The 19,849-nt window shown below is 41.2% G+C and overlaps 1 protein-coding gene across 10 annotated transcripts in view; it reads left to right on the top strand.

Moving 5' to 3' along the window:
* The window catches only part of LOC140517695 (prostaglandin reductase 2-like), a 76,268-nt gene that overhangs the window by 22,010 nt on the left and 34,409 nt on the right, over positions 1-19,849 (top strand). For 2 of the 10 annotated variants that reach the window (XM_072629160.1, XM_072629154.1), the window contains exons 1-2: positions 8,600-8,734; positions 15,804-15,887. The exons of 1 other annotated variant lie outside the window; for it this stretch is intronic. In XM_072629160.1, the coding sequence (XP_072485261.1) occupies positions 15,851-15,887 (37 nt within the window). In that variant the 5' untranslated portion in view covers positions 8,600-8,734; positions 15,804-15,850. Of the gene's footprint in view, positions 1-8,436; positions 8,735-8,982; positions 9,086-15,803; positions 15,888-19,849 lie in introns of those variants that run through there. 7 more of the 10 variants (XM_072629155.1, XM_072629158.1, XM_072629157.1 and 4 more) reach the window with 6 other exon arrangements.

Raw genomic sequence — 19,849 nt, 5'->3', positions numbered from 1 at the left:
GTGTACTCTGAGGAACTTCTGCTCCCTCTCCTTAAAGGACTCTGCTTCTGAGGCAGTCTCTCACAATTTTGGGCGATTTGAGTGACTTCTCCAATACACCTTTCCCCTTCACTGTACCACACCCAAGTCTTCCTCCAGCTCATCAGATAACTCTGCCTCTTGAGTTGAGGGAATAATAAACATCGAAGCCCTGAGAATTTGGATTTCATTCTCTAATATTTCTCAGGCTTTCTCACATGCCTCTTTTTCCCAGGATAAATCAATCTGAACCTCCCATAGCTCCCATAGCTCCCAAAGCTCCCACTGACAGTAGCTTGTCAGTGTGTCTTCTCACAATAGTTAACTTTAAATCACCCATTTGGCTCTGCCCTCTTCCAAGGTTATGTTTTCCTCCCACAGCCACTTCTCCATCTTGTCTCTTCAGGAGGGCTTGTGGGGCAAGGAGGGGGAAAGAGGGGTTATCTCCCCCGGGGCTCTGGGCACCTGAGAAAGCGCTCCCACTGCTCCTGCTGCTTCTGCTACTTCTTCTGCTTCTTGGGCTTCTGCTGCTCCTAGCTTGGCTCCTCTCAGGTTAAGGATGTCTGCTCCAGGGTTTCAGCCTCTGCTGCTGTTCCTGGGTTTAGGTCTTTCTTTTCTAGTGCGAGGTCTCTCTGGGCTCCAGGACACTGCTGCATCTACCAACAAACACTGACCCTCCCACTCCGTTGGGGCTAAGTCAGTCTAGGTCTCCCACAGAATTTTTATAACTCCCACAGCTTCTGTAGTTCCCTTCTTATCAAGGGTACCCACAATTTTCAGCAAATCTTTCTCAGTCTCTAGCAGTAAGGGGCACATCCTCCACTCTTGGGAAGGAGTCCATACTCCATCCTCTCATCCCTTGGGAAGACTCCATAGAACCATAGCTACAAAAAATAACACAATAACTGGGAAATTTTGGACAATTTTCCCAGTCCCACTAAACCCCATACTTTCCTGTAGTCTACACACAAAAAAATGTTCAACTACTCCAGATATAGGACAGATAAACACAGCACACAGGAGGGCTACTAGCACAGGTTCACTCTTGGTTTGGTCAGACAGGAAAGACACTAAAAAGGGGTTAATAATCTTACTTTATGGTAATCTAGTTCTCTCAGAAGAGGTTGCTGATAATGAGAGCACAACCTCCTAGAGCATTCCCTAATCACCCTTCTCACAGGGGCTGGTGAGAAGGATGGGACAATTATCCCCACGTTTCAATGGGGTCAGTTGAGACAGGTACAATTTGAGCTTCCCCTAAATCCCCTTAAGCCTCAATGGGGGCCAGTTGAGGCACATACAGCATTTGTGCATTCAGCCCTAAAGGTTCCCCATTCACTGACCAGTGACCACCTGCTTTATAGGCCAACAGACAGAGAAGGCATGTTGCCAGCCATAGCCTCACAAGTTTGCATCACCTCATCCCTGTATCTCACTGTGCAGCCACAGTGGATGTTTATGTTATTTACCATTACATAACTGTGTGCAAGTGTGGTGGAGATGTGTTGAACCATAACTGTGGGAACTCATATCTAGTACCTGGGAACCAAAGGTTGTTAAGGCTATGGATCCTGGGAAACTGAACTCTGAGAAATAATAACAAAAATTCACTTTATAGGCACTACAATCCACCTTACTTACATTAAAATTCACCTTACACACAAAATGCCAGAAAGAAAAGAAAAAGAAAGGATAGCTTTGAAAGCTACAGGTTCAATTGAGTATGTATTTAAAAAAACAAAAAAACCATGGTGTATATGAGGCCTGCAGTGTCATAGACAAGCCTCATCTGATGTTCTGTACATTTTATTTGATGTTGAAGTTCATCATTTTTGAAAAGCTTTTTGAAAAATAGGCCCCACTTGTCCAAATTAAAAAAAAAAACAAACCACACCTCAGTGATATTCCTGCATTGAATGGTCACACATGACCTGCTGATACAAGATGTTCAAAGCCCTCTTCCCAGTACAGAGGTCATTGCTCCCAAAGCATTGTGGGAACGTGGTAGTCCTATTGTAAGAAGCTTTAAATCATTTTATGTCATCATGTCTGAGTCAGGAGGGAGAAAAATTGATCTAGTTTGTGCCTATACCAAATATAGTAAAAGTCGGGAACAGGAAACATAATGTAGATTTGACCATAGAAGGTCAAAGCTTTAAGAAGTCAGGCTGAATCATACAAATAATTAGCTAACTTATTATATACTCCCTCTCTCCTGATTACTGATTTGCTACTAACCTCAATCAACCACCACACCTATGGCCTCTTGCCTGGACTTTTATGATTGCCTTCTGACTTAACTTTTTGTTTACAATCTCTACCATCTCCAAATTATACTCCACAGAACCTTAGACAGCACTGATCTTCTGTTGCCAGACAGAACTTTCTGGACTCCCACATCAGTGCAGAGTGCTTTTCTATGCTGTGACACCGTGAATTATAATAACAACAGCAACTGACATTTATACGGCATTTAAAGTTTACAAAAGGCTTTAAATGCAGGACAGTGACCCCTCACTAGTCACTCACAGGTTAGATCCCCAGAAGGGCAGCGAACTGGTATTCAAAGTACTGTGGGAATCCAGTTCCCAAACTAGTTCACCAGTCCCTATTGGCATTCTTGTCTTTAATAGTCAGTGTGTAGCTACAATACCTCAAAGAGAAGCCATGTACTGAGATGCCATTATTTGAACAATAGTAGCAAGGCATTTCCCCCCCAATCCTGTGATATACTCTTCTACAAATATCTGTTGTGTTTTTTGGAAAAGTGAGTATATACATACATAGAATATGATACTAGAGAAGCACAAACAGTAAATCCATGTGGCCATGGCAAGTAACACAAAACTTCAGGGCCTGCATTCTTTCCCTTCTAATGCTGCTTCTCTTGTGCTCAGTTTCTCTACTGATCAGGTCACTCAGTTAGATTCCCCGGGCCTATGCTTCTCTGAAACTCACCTCACAAAGTTCACACTCATCACAGCTCTCTTCTGCCTCTGCTACCTGGAATCATTCCGGACAATATGTCGAGTCAGTTGTTAGAAAAGCTCTGCCATAAGCTAGCATGTCTGAAGGGACTCTCCCCATGGACAGAGAGAACTACTTCCTGTCCTCCCAGAGCAGAAATGATTTCCTCTCTAGGGCTCACATTCCTCAGAGCTTTGTCTTGTCTTAACTACTTCATTAGAATGTATCTTGATTTTTTTAAATGGTCATGGAGAATGTGGGTGATTATTGGCTAGTCCAATGGCTCAGCTCCCCTCTAATTCCATCAGCAATGAACAGAAAACTTCAAACCTAAAAGGGTAAGAAAGTTTAGCTGCCTAACTCACAAGTTTGCTTAGGACAAAGCAGCAAATTCCCTTAAAAAACAAAGAAGCATTTTGTCACAGATCTTTCTGGCATTTGCTGCAGCTCTAAGGTGTATGGAGCCTTCTACTAGGAGGTTTTCAACATGGCTAGCCATTCCACCTTACTCAAAGACTGGCAAACCAACTGGGAGTCGTACCCAACTGTTGGAACTTCCCACAGAGGGGAGGCCACACACCTTTGATTGAAGCAATCAAATAAGGGTAGGGGAGAGAAAGTTCAAGTTGTGTGCTGGGGAAAGGGATAAATAAATACCTTGCACCAGAAATAGGGGTGTGGTTTGAATCAGGATCAAGTGAACTTAGAGGCAGGGCTGGACTGAGAGACCTTGGGATTCTTTGGAGCAGCCAAAAAGAAGGAGCTGAGATATGTAGAGTTATGTGTAGGAGTCCAGACTCAAATGGGGAGGACAGGGATGAGTGTGATCATGTCAGTCCCAAACAATCATAGAGGTTGTTAGATGATCCAAAAAACTATATAGTCTTGTGTTTAGAAAATGCAAGAAAAAAGAAAAGGGAGGGAAAGAGAAAGGACACATTAAAGGGAAATGGGAGAAAATATGGGGGAATGTGTTAAGACAACTAATTGGGTTATATAAATAGAACTACATACAAACATGGAAGAGATGGGGGAGCAGGCCTTCACTTTCATCTAAACTGTCAAAAGGGGGCAGAATGCATGCACAAATAATTTGGTGTAGAAATACATTCCACTCAACAGAGATATAGAAAGAAATGGGGGAAAAGGAAAAGTAGATTGAGGGAGGGAGAAGAAGTTTGTGTTTCTTCAAGGGAGTGGTGAAGGGAAGAGGGAGAAAATAGATTTCTGTTCATTTTTTAAAAATAGAAATGCTATTTCACAGATAAAGAATTTTGCATACATATGAAATCACTATTATTAATTTTTATAAGTAGCATTTTATAGCACTTCATAGTTTGTAAAATGATTTTAAAATTTCCATTTTATCTTTACAACAACCTGTGAGGTAAGGGCTACTCTCATTCCCATTATACAGATGAGGAAGGTGAGGCAGATAGAAATTAAGTAGCTTCCCCAGAGCCACAAAGCTAGTGTCTGAGGTTAAATTTGAAGATTGGGTCCCTTGAGGGACAAGTGCTGAAGGTATTCTGGATATCAAGATAACTAAACCAGTCAGTAAACAAGCAGTTATTAAGTATTTACTATGTGGCAGACTCTATGCTAAGTCCTAGGATGGAAAGAAAGGGAAAAAAAAAAGTCCCTGCCCTCAAGGAGCTCCCAGTCTAAAGAGAGAATAAAAACACAAATAAGTAAGATGCCTACTGGATAAACTGAAGATAATCACTGAGAGAAAACACTGGTGTTAAGGGGATTCAGGGAAGGTTCCTTGTAGATGTTGGGATTTTAGCTGATACCTGAAGGATGCTATGGATACCAGGAGGGAAAGATGAAGAGGAACAGCATTCCAGGCTTGGGAAACAGTCAGAGAGAATACCCAGAATCTCCAGATGGGATGTCTGATTCCAGGAACAGTAGAAAGACCAGTGTCACTGGATCTTAGAGTATGTGGAGGAGAGTAAAGTATAAGAAGGCTAGAGAGGTAAGAGGGAGATAAATTATGAAAGACTTTAAAAGTCAAACAGAGAATTTTATAGTTGATCTGGAGGTCCTAGGGAGCCACTGGAGTTCACTGAGTGATTGGGGTGAAGGTGACATGATCAGAACAGCACTTTAGAAAGGTCAACTTAAGAGTTGAGTGGAGGATGGATGAACTGGAGTGGAAACAGACAAAGAGACCAAGTAGAAGCCTATTACTACAGTCCATGCATGAGGTTATGAGGGCTTGCAGCAGGGCTGTGGTTGTGGTCCTTCATTCTCAATGACATCAGGTAGGTGATGCCATGACTTGCAAGTGAATTGAATTTAAGTGAGGGAGGGTTGTGTAAAGTCAGTGGCCTCAGTTTCTCCTCTGGAGCCATGTGGGACCCATGGCCAAATGTAGATAAGGACTGGAGATGTCCCCCACAGTTGTGGTCGTCTCAGAAGGGCACAATGAGGGAGATAGCACAAAGTATTTGCTGAAACAACATGGTGGGAACAGTGACAACAAAATATTTCCACAAACCTGGGGCAAAGAGTCCCCTAAATACACTTAGCATCAGAGGAAGAGAGGATACACACAGGGAACTCATGTGGCTAAGGCATATGGCAGCCACTCATGCCTCTGGAGCTTCAGGGCTACAGGAAGACTTGTGTCCTCAAACCATTTCTTCCAATCTCAGTCACAGTCTCTGCCAGTCTCATTGGACTCTGTGAAATAATTGCTTCAATGCTTGGTTGTGGTCACCCCTACTCTCAGTTTGGGGTTCAGCTGACATCTTGGTCTAGTATGTACATTTGCAAAGAACTGGAACCCAAGAGGAGTCTTGGGGATGTCCATCTCCTGACCAGATCTTGAGGCCAAACTCTACTCCTCACACTAATATGACTTGATTTTGCAACTGGTCTCTTCTAATGGGCTATACATACTGTATGCCTCCTATGTCTATTTTCTTCTAAAATAAGCCATTGCTGTTGGGGGAATCAAATAGGAAAACAAATGACCAAAGAGTCACAGAGGTTGTGCAACTGCTGTTAATTTTCACACTGCCAGAGACTTCACATAGGTTATCACAATCACAGCTAATTCTGAAAACTCTAAAAGAACTTACATGGGTTATAAGCAAAAGACTTTATTTATTCCATTGGAGGACAGAAACTTGACATACTTGCCAGGGCCTTCTCTAGGAGGAGACCCACTTTACTGAGGTTACATCTTGATCCCCATAGCAATGGCTATGGAGTGAGCTGGTGCCCTGACAATGAGATGGAACAGGCACAGGGCATTGTGACTAGAACATGGGTCCTGAAGGTGGTTATCTGAGCTCAGAGACATTCTGGGGCTGGTGTGAAACAGTTCTGGGATTTTTTTGCAGCAGAATATATCCAGAGGTGAGCACAAAGGATTGTTGTTACACCAAACTCAGGGCACAGCTTGCTTCTTGGGCCTTAGTTCTGTAAAACAAGTTGTCTCCTAATAGTGAAAAGAGAGGAGTCAAAAGAGAGGGGTGGTCTTGGCATAAGTGTCCTGACAGGGAGGAGAAGTTAAAGGAGGAAGGAGAGACCTCCTCACCACCTCCCACCCCCTTGTTGAACTCTCCAAGAAATACAAAAAAAAAAGGTGGAGTAAAGTAAGCTATTCCATTGCAGACTTTCGTTTACACTGATTCTGAAGCCTGATTGCTAGCAGATTCAACACCTCTTCCCTTAGTCGTTGCTATTTACTAAGTGGGTAGAGAAAAGGATACTGGCATATCCATTTTCTTTGCTAATCCATTTCAGCGTTTCTTGACTCTTTTCCAAGCAAATATATTGTTAAACTGTGACTAAACCAGTGAGGATCTGAAAAGGACTACACTTGGAAATACTAGCACTTCAAATCTCAAATGTAGCCTTTAAATCACACTGTCTGTTACCTATCCCTTACATCCTAAAATTTCACCAGTTAGCCCAGGGGCTTGACTGAATTGGCTTGCTGCTCCAAGTGTAAATTAGCAGAATAAGAAGCAGCAGAGCCAAGATTAATTGTAATGCACAATTTTGGCCCCTGAGAAGGGACAATGAAACACACCTTCCTCCCCTCCTTTTCTGTTGGCAATATCCTGTCAGAATTGCCTTTTGGTTGGTATATTTTGATTGACTCTTTTTCTTTGTTACAATAAATGATGAGCTAGAACTTTGCCTAGAGTTTTGGGGATAGAATGGCAGGTTTTGGATAAGGAAGAATTAAGTGGGTTATACTGACAGGTATGAAGGTATCTTAGGATTTTTTTTTTATTATTATAATGTTAGGCTGAGGTCTGAAAAGATGAATGGAGTACAATTTGACATCTTTAAAACCTTGACTCAATTCAAGAACAATGTGATGCCAAAGGCAGCATGAAAGAGTGGGAAAAGCCCTGAATTTGGGGTCTGAGAGCCATGGTTCATAATATCATAGATTCATATTTGAAAGGTTAAGTGACTTGTTCAATAGGACGCATATAGCAAATGGCACAGCCACTTATCAAATCCAGATCCCATAGTGTTATTTGCCACTGCCCCTGTGATCTTAGTGAAGCCTTCTTTGGGCCTCAGTTTCCCAATCTGTGAAATGCAGAGAATGGATTAGATAGGGAGATGATCATGATCATGAAAATGTAGTGCTTCAAGGTTTGCAAAGTACTTTATTATCTCATAGTATCTTCCCATTCCTGGGAGGTAGGAGCTATTATTCCCATTTTTCAGATAATAAGCCTGAGGCAGACATATATAGATAGGTGGTTTATTAAATGTGTTTACTATATTCCAGGCACTATGAAAAGAGATGGAAATATAAATAAAAGTAAGGCAGTCCCTACACTGAAATAATTTATATTCTATGATTCCTTCCAGGGCTAAATCACATAAAAAAGAGCCTGTGGGGAGAAAAGGAGTTTACACATTTTCCCCCAGGAGGGCTTCTTTACTTAAAATCTGTGAATCTGTTTTTAAAAATATTTTGATATTTAAATCAAACTATTACTTTTATTTCAATGTAACAGGTTTCATTTGTAATGTCGTGTATTTAATGCATTTTAATATATCGTTTTGAGAAAGGGTCCATAGGGTTCACTAGGTTGCAAAAGGTGTCTGTGACGCACAAAAAGATTAAGAACCTGTGTCCCAGACTCTAACATCTAAAAACTAAAAACAAAAACAAAAAAACCCTTCAAGGTTTGCAAAGTACTTTTCACATATTATCCCACTAAGAGGTAGGCACTAATGATGCTAGGACTCTGGGAAACTCCCGACCCTGTAGTATTCCTTGAACCTTCCTCACACCTGGGCAAGTACTCGAGTTGCCTGGGGCAACCTGCCCTTCCCAGTTAAACCAACAAGGCTTTCCTTTTGGCTGATGCCCAAACCTTCCATTCTGTTACCGCTAACCTAGCCCAACCCTTCTTTATCTGCACGGCCCAAAGTCTCTTCCCAACCTTCACTCCTTCCAGACCCCTTTCACGTGGCCCCGCTCCCTGCCCTTCCGGGTCCTTCTTCGTTACCTCCCTGACACTCTAGCCTAATGGCCACTCCAATCCAGATCTTCCCACAAGTATTTTTTTCTATAAAAGGAGTTAGTCCTGACCATCAAAGGGCGGATTCTCTAAATCGCCCCACCCAATCGGTGTTTTAATAAAACCTTGAAAGGAGGCTTCGAATTCGTTATAGAGGGAGAACCTGCCTCGCTTGCCCTTGAATTTTGGGTCCCAGCACCCTTACATCTCAACACTATTCGTCTCCCATTTCACAGGTAAGAAAATCGGGGTACAGAGAAATCGAGACTCGATCTGAGTCCCCCAGTTAATAATGAGCGCTAAAGGTTCTATTTCAATTCAGATCGAACTAAATCTAAGTCCAGGACTCTTTTCCCCTGCGTCACCAAGGTGGCTTTGAGAGAAGAAGCGTTTTAAGTGGGACAACTAGGGCGGCTTCTTGCAGAACAGGACCAGACTTCTTCCAACTAGGGAAGGTGTGCTGAATGCCCCGGGAGGCGATGGAGGGGCCTTGCGCATGCGCGGCGCAGGCGGTTTTAGCCTCTGCACCAGACCCCGAGGTCCTGCCCCTAGCGCCCCTCTGTCCTCGCAAGAGGACCTTCTTCCAGGTGAGTGACCGTCTCAGGGTCTGATTAAGGGTCGCCCAGGCCCTGGCGGTAAGTTGGGGGAGCGAGGTAACTGAATAAGCGTATTAGAGGAGATAGATGCTCCACTCGGAAAACGCTGCGAGGAGGGGGTGGGGCTCGGATATTGCCCCCCCTCCCTCTACCTCCCCATCCCGTGTAACCTAAAGTCTGCTCCGCCTCCCTGAGCCCGTCTGGTCCGAGGGCACTTGTCTGCCTTCGGAGTCTGCTGTGGGATACTCCTAGCAACCGATTAGAACTAGAGTTGAAGGGACTTTTTAAAGACGGCCAGCGAACCTAACCCATTTTACCAAGGAGGAAACTGAGGCTCGGAGGTTCACTTGCCAGCGTCAGAGAGGTTGAATGATTTGCCCAAGATCACACAGGGATTTCAATTCAGGCCTTGGGAATCCCAGATTCTTCGTTCTTTGCCCTGCACCAAATCAAGGCAATAAGCATTTATCAAAGTTACCATGTGCCAGGTACTGTGTGAAGTTCTGGGGATGTGTCCTTGCTCTCAAGGAATTCACAGTCTTGTCTTGGGGGAGACGGCATGCAAAAGAGCTAACAGGATGCATTCAGAATAATTTGGGGTCTGTTGTAGAGGAAAGGCAGTACTATTTAGGAGGACTTGCCAGAGGTGGCACTTTAGCTGATTCTTGAAGGAAGCCAGGGAAACCAGGAGGCAGAGATGAAGTCAGAGATGTGCCAGGCTTGGGGGAACAGCCCCCAAATGCAGTCAGGAGATGGTAGCGTCCTGTCAGAGAAACTACTAGGTGGCTGGTGTCACTGAGGTAGGGTGTAAGAAGACTGGAAAGACAGTGAGGGGGAATTCCTCAACCCAGAGCTCCTGAAATCCTCCCAGAGAGTAATTCTGCCCACCTTGGAGCCTTTGATTGGTGGTCAAAACAGGAAGCCAGGCTAGAAGAGAAACAGTTTAATTAGCATCTGCTGATCATTTGCCAGAAGCCCAAAAAAGAGATACCCATCTAGGGTTTTACACAGCTGTTTTGTTGTTCAGTTGTGTCCAACTTCCATGATCCCATTTGCGGTTTTCTTAGCAAAAATACTGGGGTGGCTTGCTGTTTTTTTCTCCACTTGATTTTACAGATGAGGAAACTGAGGCAAATAGGGTTAAGTGACTTGCCTAGGGTCTCATAGCTTGGAAAAAAAACAATTCATCACCAGTTAGGAATCAACAATTGTGGAACTTCATAATGTCAGGATATTTCATTGTCAGGCAGGAAAAGATTTCATGCCAGCCAGGAAAGAAGTTTTTCTTTCAAGTATATATGATTATCATTCTCACTGTCCATTTCTTCTCCCCACATGAGGTTGCTATAATTGGGCATGCTGGACATTGGTGGATCAGAAACAAGTTGTTTATGAAGCAACAAAAAGTCCTTGATTTTTACTTTTTATTTAAAACTGTTATCTCCTGTGTCAACCAGACTGTAACTGAAAGTAAATGAGAGACAGGAGAGTCAGGAATGAAACAAGTTTAATTTCAAAGTGAGGAAAGCAGATTTCAATCAATGACACATTGTGGGAGCTGTCCCTAGTGGGGCGGGCCTGAGGCAGTGAGGGCATATCTCCATACTTACACCTGTGACTTTGAAGTGAACTGCAGTCTTGCTAATGAGGGATAACAGCAACATTGGGACAGGTCATTCCTAGCAGGGCTTCATGACCAAAAACAATTCTGACATCATGCAGAGGATGAGCACAAAGGGAAGCTTGCTGGGCCTTAGTAGTGGAAAATAAGGTATAATCTGCTGTCTGGACACCTGTATTATATATACATTATTTTATTCCTCTGCCAGTGTGTGATTTTATTCAAATGGCAGAAATGGAATAGAATGGAATAAACACCCACTAAGTGACTACTGTGTGCCAAGCAATATTAAAAGCTTTAGAAATATCTCATTTGATTCTCACAACACTCTTGTGAAGTAAGGTGCTATTATTATCTGCATTTTAGAGTTGAGGAAACTGAGGTAAACAGTTTAAGTGACTTGCCCAGGATCACACAAACTTGTGTCTGAGATCACATTTGAAGCTGATTCCAGGCCTGTACCCACTGTGCCATCCTTTCTCTAACAGACTTTTTAGTACCAAGTATCCACTATACCTGATCTAAAGAATAAAAACACTTCCTGTATGCATCTACTGCAAAAATACCAAGCATACGTTTTGGGTTTTGTTTTGGTTTTTTTTTTTTTTATCAAGCAGGTAATATTACAAAAAGGTTGAGTATAGTTTTCTTTTAGGAGATAATTAACATGCTTCCTGAAAAAATAAAGGAAGAGAAGCTAGAGCAGAAAGCAAATTTGAAATTTCACGTGGAAGGGATAATATGGTTGTATCTTTGTCAATGCTACTGTTGCCCTTGAATGATTCAGATAATCTTGGTGTTCAAATATAACTTGTAAATCTTGATATTTGCATTATGGTTTTTTTAAGCCTACATTAGTCCTGTTTGGTAGTAGCTAGTTGGCAAAGTGGATAGAGTGCCAGGCCTGTAATCAGAAAGACTTATGTGACCCTGGGCAAGTCATTTAACATCATTTGCCTTAGTTTCCTCATCTGTAAAATGAGCTGGAGAAAGAAATGCAAACCATCCAAGTTTCTCAGTCAAGAAAACCCCAAGTCTAGTCACAAAGAGATGGATACCACTGAAAGGACTGAAAGGAATGAGCCCTGTTTGGTAAGTTTGATAAGTGTTTACCATTGTTAAGGGGCAGCTAGGTGGTGCAGTGGATGGAGCACCAGTGCAGGAGTCAGAAGGATCTGAGTTCAAATCTCACCTCAGATGCTTGACACTCACTAGCTGTGTAACCTTGAGCAAGTCACTTAACCCCAATTGCCTCATCCTGGGTCATCTCTAGTCATCCTGAGGAATAACTGGTCACTCGATTCAGATGGCTCTGGAGGAGAAGTGAGGCTGGTGACCTGGACAGCCCTCCCTCACTCAAAACAAAGTCAAGTGCAAGTCATGTCATTATTTCTCTGATGGCATGGTTTTCTTTGGCAACAAAGGACAGACACACACACTATTGTTAAAAAATAAGCAATAAGTCACTCAGAAAAATGTTTAACTTCACTTGGGATTAAAGAGATGTAAATCAAATGCACCCTAAAGTATTATTATATGCCTATTAAATCAGCAAATGCAATTTTTAAAAAATCAATGTTAGTGAGAAAGTTTGTGCCCACCCATTCTGCTGCCAATATACATACATATATATATTAAACTGGGATAGTTTTAATTTTCCTACTTAATAAATGCCTTTGCTAAGTTCTAATTGTGTCTGTTTACTCACTACTGGGAACATTAGTTGGGGGTTCATGAAGTATAGTATCTAGGTACCCTAGAACCTATGGGAATAACAGCTGCCTTCTGGGGGATCCACAAGTAACATGTTTGGGAATTAGCCCAGACAGGGTGTGGAGTAAAAGACTAGAAACAATCCAGATGTCCAAAACCATGGTTTACTAGCTTATATTTTTTATTAACATTTTTCATATACATTCACTCATTTTATCTTTAAAATAGCCATGTGTGGTAAATTAAGTCTGTTTTACAATTTAGAAAATAAGCTCTTAGGGATTGAATGATCTGTGCAAAACTAACAAACTATGATTTTCTAATTTGACTTTGTCAAGTGTTCCTTCCACTATCAAAATGTCCCATCATTATTATGTAGTTGAATCCTAGGAAAAGTAGTATAAGATGTGAGTTTTCTTGCACATGAGTGTACTTCTCTACTGCTGCCCCAGGTTTATTGGAAGAATGTTTTGTAATTACTGCTTTTTACTACGTCTAGCAGTGAATGTCTTTGACCTAATTGAGATAAAGGCATTGTTGAATGCAGTTAGCTCAGAAGTTGTAACTTCAGGACTGTATACCTGCACGGTGTCTTAAACCTGGCATAATTGTACCCTGGTGTTGAAGACCAGAAATAATCAGATTATTCTCATACCTCATGTTTGATACTGGAAAACATGAAACAGTCATGGATAATCTGACAGTTAATGAAAGGTGATTTACTCAGTCCTAGCAGGAGGAGATTTTGAGGGACACTGTGTTGATTTAGCTAAGCACATCTATGTTGTCCATGGTGGTCCAGCATGGACAAGCATCAGGAAGCAATTTATACCGGGGACCCAGGAAGCCATGTCAATGGCCTGAGCCAATTAAATAATGAGGTCGATTTCAATACCTTTTAAACAAAAACTAGCTTTACCCACATGTAGTGGGGCCTTAGGATATTGGTGCTCTCACACTTAGGAAGCACAACCTATAACTGTGAACCAGACGCAGGGGAGTAGCCCCAGAGGTACTACATGCATTTAGAAAATTTGCTGTGGAACTGAAAATTTGTGTGTGTATTGGAGGGAGTGTGTGTGTAAAATAAACAATGCTCTTAGATTTAACGATTATACACGTTCATTCTCAAATGCTGGCCTTTAACAAAGAAAACTAATTATATGTAAATACATAATATCTATAATATAATATTACATATCTGTGTGTGTGTTTATGTATATATGAGAGAGAGAGATTGATCTTGTAAGTGTATGGTAATGTGATGTCAAAACTGGCTGGGCAAGTTGTAGTAATTGCCATGGTTGTGGCAAAGCATGCCTAAGTCAAACAGAGCATGGAAACCACTCAAAGCAAAATCAAGTGCAAGTCATGACATGACATGATATGATATGATATGATCTCCCTTCTCTTCGCCTCCCCTTCCCCTTTCCCTTTGCCTTCCCTTTTCCTTTTCTATTCCCCTTCCCCTTCTCCTCCCCTCCCCTTCTTCTCTCCCCTAAAGCCTAGGATCTCATCCACTCTGAAGCCCTTGGATTGGACAAGGAAGGGTCCCTGCCCAACCTCCACTCAATGACTGGTTTTGGACCCTCCTGGCTTAGAGTGAATGTCTATAGTAACAGTTTCTCTTCAAAACAATAGCCCTGAGACTCCTGCCCCTCCCAGAATGATTTATCAATTTTTTTTCTTTTCTATTAAAGGGGCTATCCCCCGACTAGGTTTTAAAGAGGCCTATTCACTGAATGGGCATTACCTCACTTTAAGTGAGTACCTGAAAAGGCCTTAGTCTAAAAAGCCAAGGTCTCCCATTTCATTCTGGGCCTTCTCCAGTCATCCTGATGAATATTGGGTCACTGGATTCAGATGGCTCTGGAGGAGAAAGTGAGGCTGATGACCTTGCACAGTCCTCCCTCCCTCAAAACAAAGTCAAGTGCAAGTCATGTCATCACTTCTCTGATATCATGGTCCTCTTTGAAAATGAAGGACAAACACAACCTGCATAGATTATGAAGCTGCCAAGAATGACCGGAAGGCAAAATGCAGATGAAGTGATTCCATTTTGGAGTGATGGAACAAGCAGGATGTCCAGGGAAAAGAAGCACAAAGGAGATTGGGATACTGCCTTTAACACAGTTTCTAACTCTCTTCATATGCTTCTGGGATTTCCCATAGTGGTGTCTGAGTTTGTTTATGGAGGGAAGAGGACTTACCCTCCAGCAAGACAGAGTTTCTCTTTATGCAGTCCCATGCCAATTGAGAGGCTCAAATGTGAGCCCCATTTCTGTTTGCTACCTATTGTATTTGGCAATTGCTACAGACTTGGCATTCATCTTGCCTGTGGTGGTGGAGTGGAAGCAATATGCACCTAGAAAGAAGATGTTCTGATACTCTGAAAATTGATCTCCATGTGGGGATAAGTAGGAACCAGACCAGTGTTACTTACCATCAAATTGATTCTACCACAGTGTTTCATCCCTTTCTATGTTCATACAGCTGCCACTCTAATTTAGGCCCTCCTCTTGTCTTTACTTCAGCCTTCTCATTGGTCTTTTTACATGCTGTATCTTCTCAATCTTATCTCCACCAAGCTGCCAAATTGATATTTCTTAAAAGTTCCAACCTGACCATTCCACTCCTCCCTCAAGAAACTCCAGGACTTCCCTACTGTCTCCAGAATCAAGAACAAACTCCTCTGTTTGACCTGTAATATCTGTTACCTTCTAGGTTCATTATACCTCTCCAGACTTACATTATTCCTTCTTTATGAACTATGTGGCCTAAAAACCAGACTAGGCTGCTTGTTGTCCTTCATACATGAGATCCCATTGCCATGCCTTTGCAGAGCTGTCCCCTGGGTCCTTCATGGACTCTTTTCTCACCTTGACCTGTCATCAACAGTTTGCTTAAATAAACCAACTTGGAGCTTCTTTGTTTTGTTTTATTTTAATTTTCTAGTCTTAGATTTCTTTTGATCTTTACTCCAACAAGTTAGCTGAAGCTGACTTTACACAGGCAGCTAATTCAGATAGGAATGCAACACTGGTAACCAGTTATCTGCCTGTTAAAATAAGTTTCACCTTTATGATGTCCTGTGCCTGATGACTCCCTACCCAAAGAAAGTACTCATGGTACATAGGCATGATTTTCACAGGCATTAATTTTATAATCAGATAGTGTGACCAGCTTTGGAAGAAAATGTCATTTGGGATTTTTCAGTTGAGTAGGCTTTGAGAAGACCAAAAGCACAATTGTTTGGATAAATAATACACGTGCTGCCTTATTCCAGTTGGTAACATAGACATGATCTTAATGCATTTCTTTTACTCCTTCAGTTATTCAATTATTTGAAACTCTTCTTTGCTTTTGAATTTTTAGGGAGCTCTGAAGATTAATCTTTGTAGGTCTACTACCTGAACATAGTGATGCGTGTACAAAGAGTTGTACTGAATTCCCGGCCTGGTACGTATTTGCTTATGATCAGTATGCAGCCATGGCCAATTGTAACTTCTTGAAGAGATAGAAGTCATAAACAATTGTTGACCTAAAATGCAAAAAAACCCCAAAACCTAAGGATGATAGAAAATAATGTTAGGTTAGAAAATTGTCCACACTGGTACAGAGCCCAACACAGATAAGCAGGCATCTACAATACCCTTTGTTGTATTCCTTCCCCTGAATCATTTGCAATAATTAGAATGATACTAAGTCGAATAGATTCTTTTTATTTGTTCTTTTTAAAATTTATTATGGATATTTAAAATGTATTTTTCCACTTTCTATAGAAAGCACTGATCTACTTCTATACGATTTGTCTAACTTTAATCATAGAAGCTTAGACCTAGAAGAAGTTCCAGAGGTCATCTAATTCATCCCATGATAGGGTTTATGTATTCTATAAGTTGTCTATCAATTCATGTTCCTAAATACCTTCAGAGAAGATTAGGTCTCTTTGATGGATCTATTTTTCCTGTTCTACCCTGACTAACTACAGAATAGTTACTACTGTCTTTTATGTAACAGCCTTCCTTATCACGTAGCGTTTAAGATCGTTAGATTTGTGATTAGATGACCTGGTTCAAATTCTGGCTCTACCACTTATAACTTTGTGACCTCAGGCAAATCACTCACCTCTTAGGACCTCAGTTTCTGCGTCTATAAGATTAAGAGATTGGACTAAAATTCCCAGAACTTCTCAAAGTATGGTTTGGGGGCCCCTGAAGGGCTCCAGGTCAAAACAGTTTTCATGGTAGTACTGAGATGTTTTAATTTCTAATATGGTAAAAACCCAGAAAAATAACCCACACAAACAGATCTGTCCAGTTTCAAATTGTGTGTTTCAGTCAGTCACTGAACGTATGCGAAGTACTTACTATTTGCTAGGTAGTGTGCTAAGCATTGGAATATGAAACTGAATCTCCATTTAATAACACTTGCTTAAAAAAAAAAGTATGTAAATAATTCCATGTATTAACTTTCACATCTGGCCTGCTTATTTATGCTTCCTTCTGAATTTCTTTCTGTTCCCTCTTTTGCATGTAAAAAATATGCTTCAATGGCCCTCCTTTTTATTGGGGAGAGGGAGTTCCGAGCCATCTGTACCCCAGTCTCTTTCAACCTCTCCTCTTTCCATCAATCAAAAATGAAGAGAAAGTGCAGTGTGGGGGGAAAAAAAGGGACTTGTCAGGAGACCTGGGTTTGAATCCTGGCTCTGACAGTAATTGTATGACGTTGGTTATGTCAGTTAACTTTTCTGAATTTCTATTTTCTCATCTGGAAAATTAGGACAATATTTTCATTACCTACCTCACAAGCTTACTATGAGTTATAGTTATCATTATTATACTGTGTGTTTCATCAGCACATGCACAAAGGATAATCTGATTTATCTATCTACATCTCACACCTAGCTTTGGGTAAGTTCATTTATTCCTCAGTTGCTTTTTGCTGTTGCACAAATTCTTCTGACATCTTCTTGTAGCATTTTGCCTTTGAGCTGTACTGTCTCTTTGCTTGACAAGGAAATTAAGCGTTTGCTAACCAATGTCATTTCTTGGCTTTTTTCAACTATAGTGACTGTTTTACATCCATTAAGTTTCTCAAAAAGACAGAAGTCATTATAGACAGTTTTATTTTGGAGTTGACATCTTGTTTAAAAACATGATTTATAGTTGCTGCAATCATATATAGTGATTGCCCTTTAAGTTTTGGTCTTTCTTCTAATGTGTTATTTACTTTCTGTTGTTTTTTTATTTTTATTTTCAATTGCAAATTCTCTCCCTCTTCCACCTATTGAGAAAGTGAGGCGGTAAGTTGTGATCATGACCAGTTTATTTATTAGCATAGCATGCATTTGCCATTGTGTAGAGTCTCAGCCTCCTCAGCTAGCTAAGACCCTGAATGTGGGGGACAGCCATTTTTTATAAAAGGGGGGATATCCCAGAAATAGAAAGCAGGCTCATAGATGGAGAACACAATATGATTGGCTACAAAGCCTGTAGCATCCTAGGGCTAGGGGACAGTATGCTTGGCTGGAGACAGGGAATGCAGGACTAGCAACAACCCCTCCTTCTCTTCTGATTGATGAAGTCCATCTGCATTGTCCAAGGCTAGCTAATGGTTTGTAGATACCAGGCCAAACTTCAGAGAAGGACAATTAGAGATAGCAAATACTGCTAGAGGAACAAAGATAATAGATTACTTTTACTTAAGGTCATTTACAGGAAAGCTGAACTTTTAAACTCATTCAGAAGGGAAAGCTGAATTTCTGAATCTAGGAACTCCTGAACTTAAAGACTAAGAGACTTGGTTAGTTACACAAAATGTAGGCAGTGTTATAGAATAAAAGAAATTACAAAATAAAGGCAGTCCATTAAAGGTTAAAATATACTTGGTTTTCTCAGTTCTTTTAAATATCTAATGAGTTACTATGACTAAAAATGATTCCTCACTTGGTAGTCAATCTTCTAGTAGTCGCCCTTGGTCCTGGGACCAAATCTATCTTGTAAGCTTGTATTCAAGCTTTTTCATCTTGGATAGGTCCTGCCAGCACATATTCCATTATCATAGTCATGGCCTTCAAGGCATTACATTATTATTAGCTATCTCATGGGCAAGTGGATAGCTAGGTGTGGAAATAGATGAAGTGCCAGGCCAGGAATCGGGAAGACTCATTTTTGTGATTCAAATCCAGACACAAACACTTGCTAACTGTGTGACCCTTTGCAAGTCACTTAACCCTATCTTAGTTTCCTCATCTGTAAAAAGAACTGGAGAAGGAAATGGCAAATCATTCCAGTGTCTTTGCCAAGAAAACCCCAAATGGGTTCACCTAGAGTCAAACACGGCTGAAAGTAACTGAGCAACAACAGAATATCATGGCAAATGATTGAACATTTAACAGAATTAAAAACATAGGGTCCCTTTGAAAACATTAGTAAAAAGATCAGTTTAACTAGAAATCAGAAGGTTTGGGTACTAGTCCTGGCTCTGTCACCAACTCCTTGTATAATTGAGGACAAATCTCTTAGCCTTTGTGGACCTCCATTCCCATAAAATGAGGCAGTTTTGAACTAGAGGACCTTTAAGGACCTTTTTAACTTGAAAGAGCTTGTCATTCTATGCTCTGATTCTGTGGTTATGATTTATTTTAATCATAACATCTGTGGGGAAATTAATATGTTAAGATACCCTTTTAAGGCTTCAGTGGACCTGTGGTCTCATCGATGGCACTCCTGCCAAAACAGCAGGGCCTTGTTCTAGGTCCCTTCACATCACATGAGTGCTATTGTTGTACATGGGTTGTTATTTCTTTTCTCTTGCTTCATTTTCTTTTCTGCTCACACATCTCTAATGGTATCTTTTATGCCACTTAAACAAATGTAATTTCACCATTTATTAGGTAGTTTTCTGCAGCCTACTATGCCCACTGTGCCAGGCCCATGTTCTTCTGCAGGATCTATCCAAGATATAAGATCATAGGTTCATAGATTTAGAGGGGAAGGGGATCCTAGAGGTCAATGAGACCAACTTCTTTATTATACCAGTAAGAAAACTGATGTTCAGAGAAGTGAAATTGATGAGGGCTAGAGAGGTGGAGGTACAGGAACTCCAAGACAAGAATTCCCTGTGTGGGACATCTGGAAAAGAATTCAGAGACTCAAGCATTGTTGAGGTCAAGGTAGTAAAGATTTATTATGCTTTTCAGGGGCAAGAGTTCTTAGGGAACCTGCAACTTGAATGGGGTACAAGTAAAGTTTATATAGGATATTCTATTGTCAAACGTGCCAAATACGCTAATTAGGCAATTCAGGGTGGGATTAGGGAGTGGTTAGTTCTTGAAATTCTTGTATCTACTATGTAGGTATTTTATCCAGAGTTAATCAGGAAATAGCCCAGAGTGGGGCTACATGGAAGTGTGGTTT

Source organism: Notamacropus eugenii, chromosome 1 (genome assembly GCF_028372415.1).
Source record: "Notamacropus eugenii isolate mMacEug1 chromosome 1, mMacEug1.pri_v2, whole genome shotgun sequence".
NCBI classification, from domain to species: Eukaryota; Metazoa; Chordata; class Mammalia; order Diprotodontia; family Macropodidae; genus Notamacropus; species Notamacropus eugenii.
This window is presented reverse-complemented; position numbering and strand designations above follow the sequence as displayed.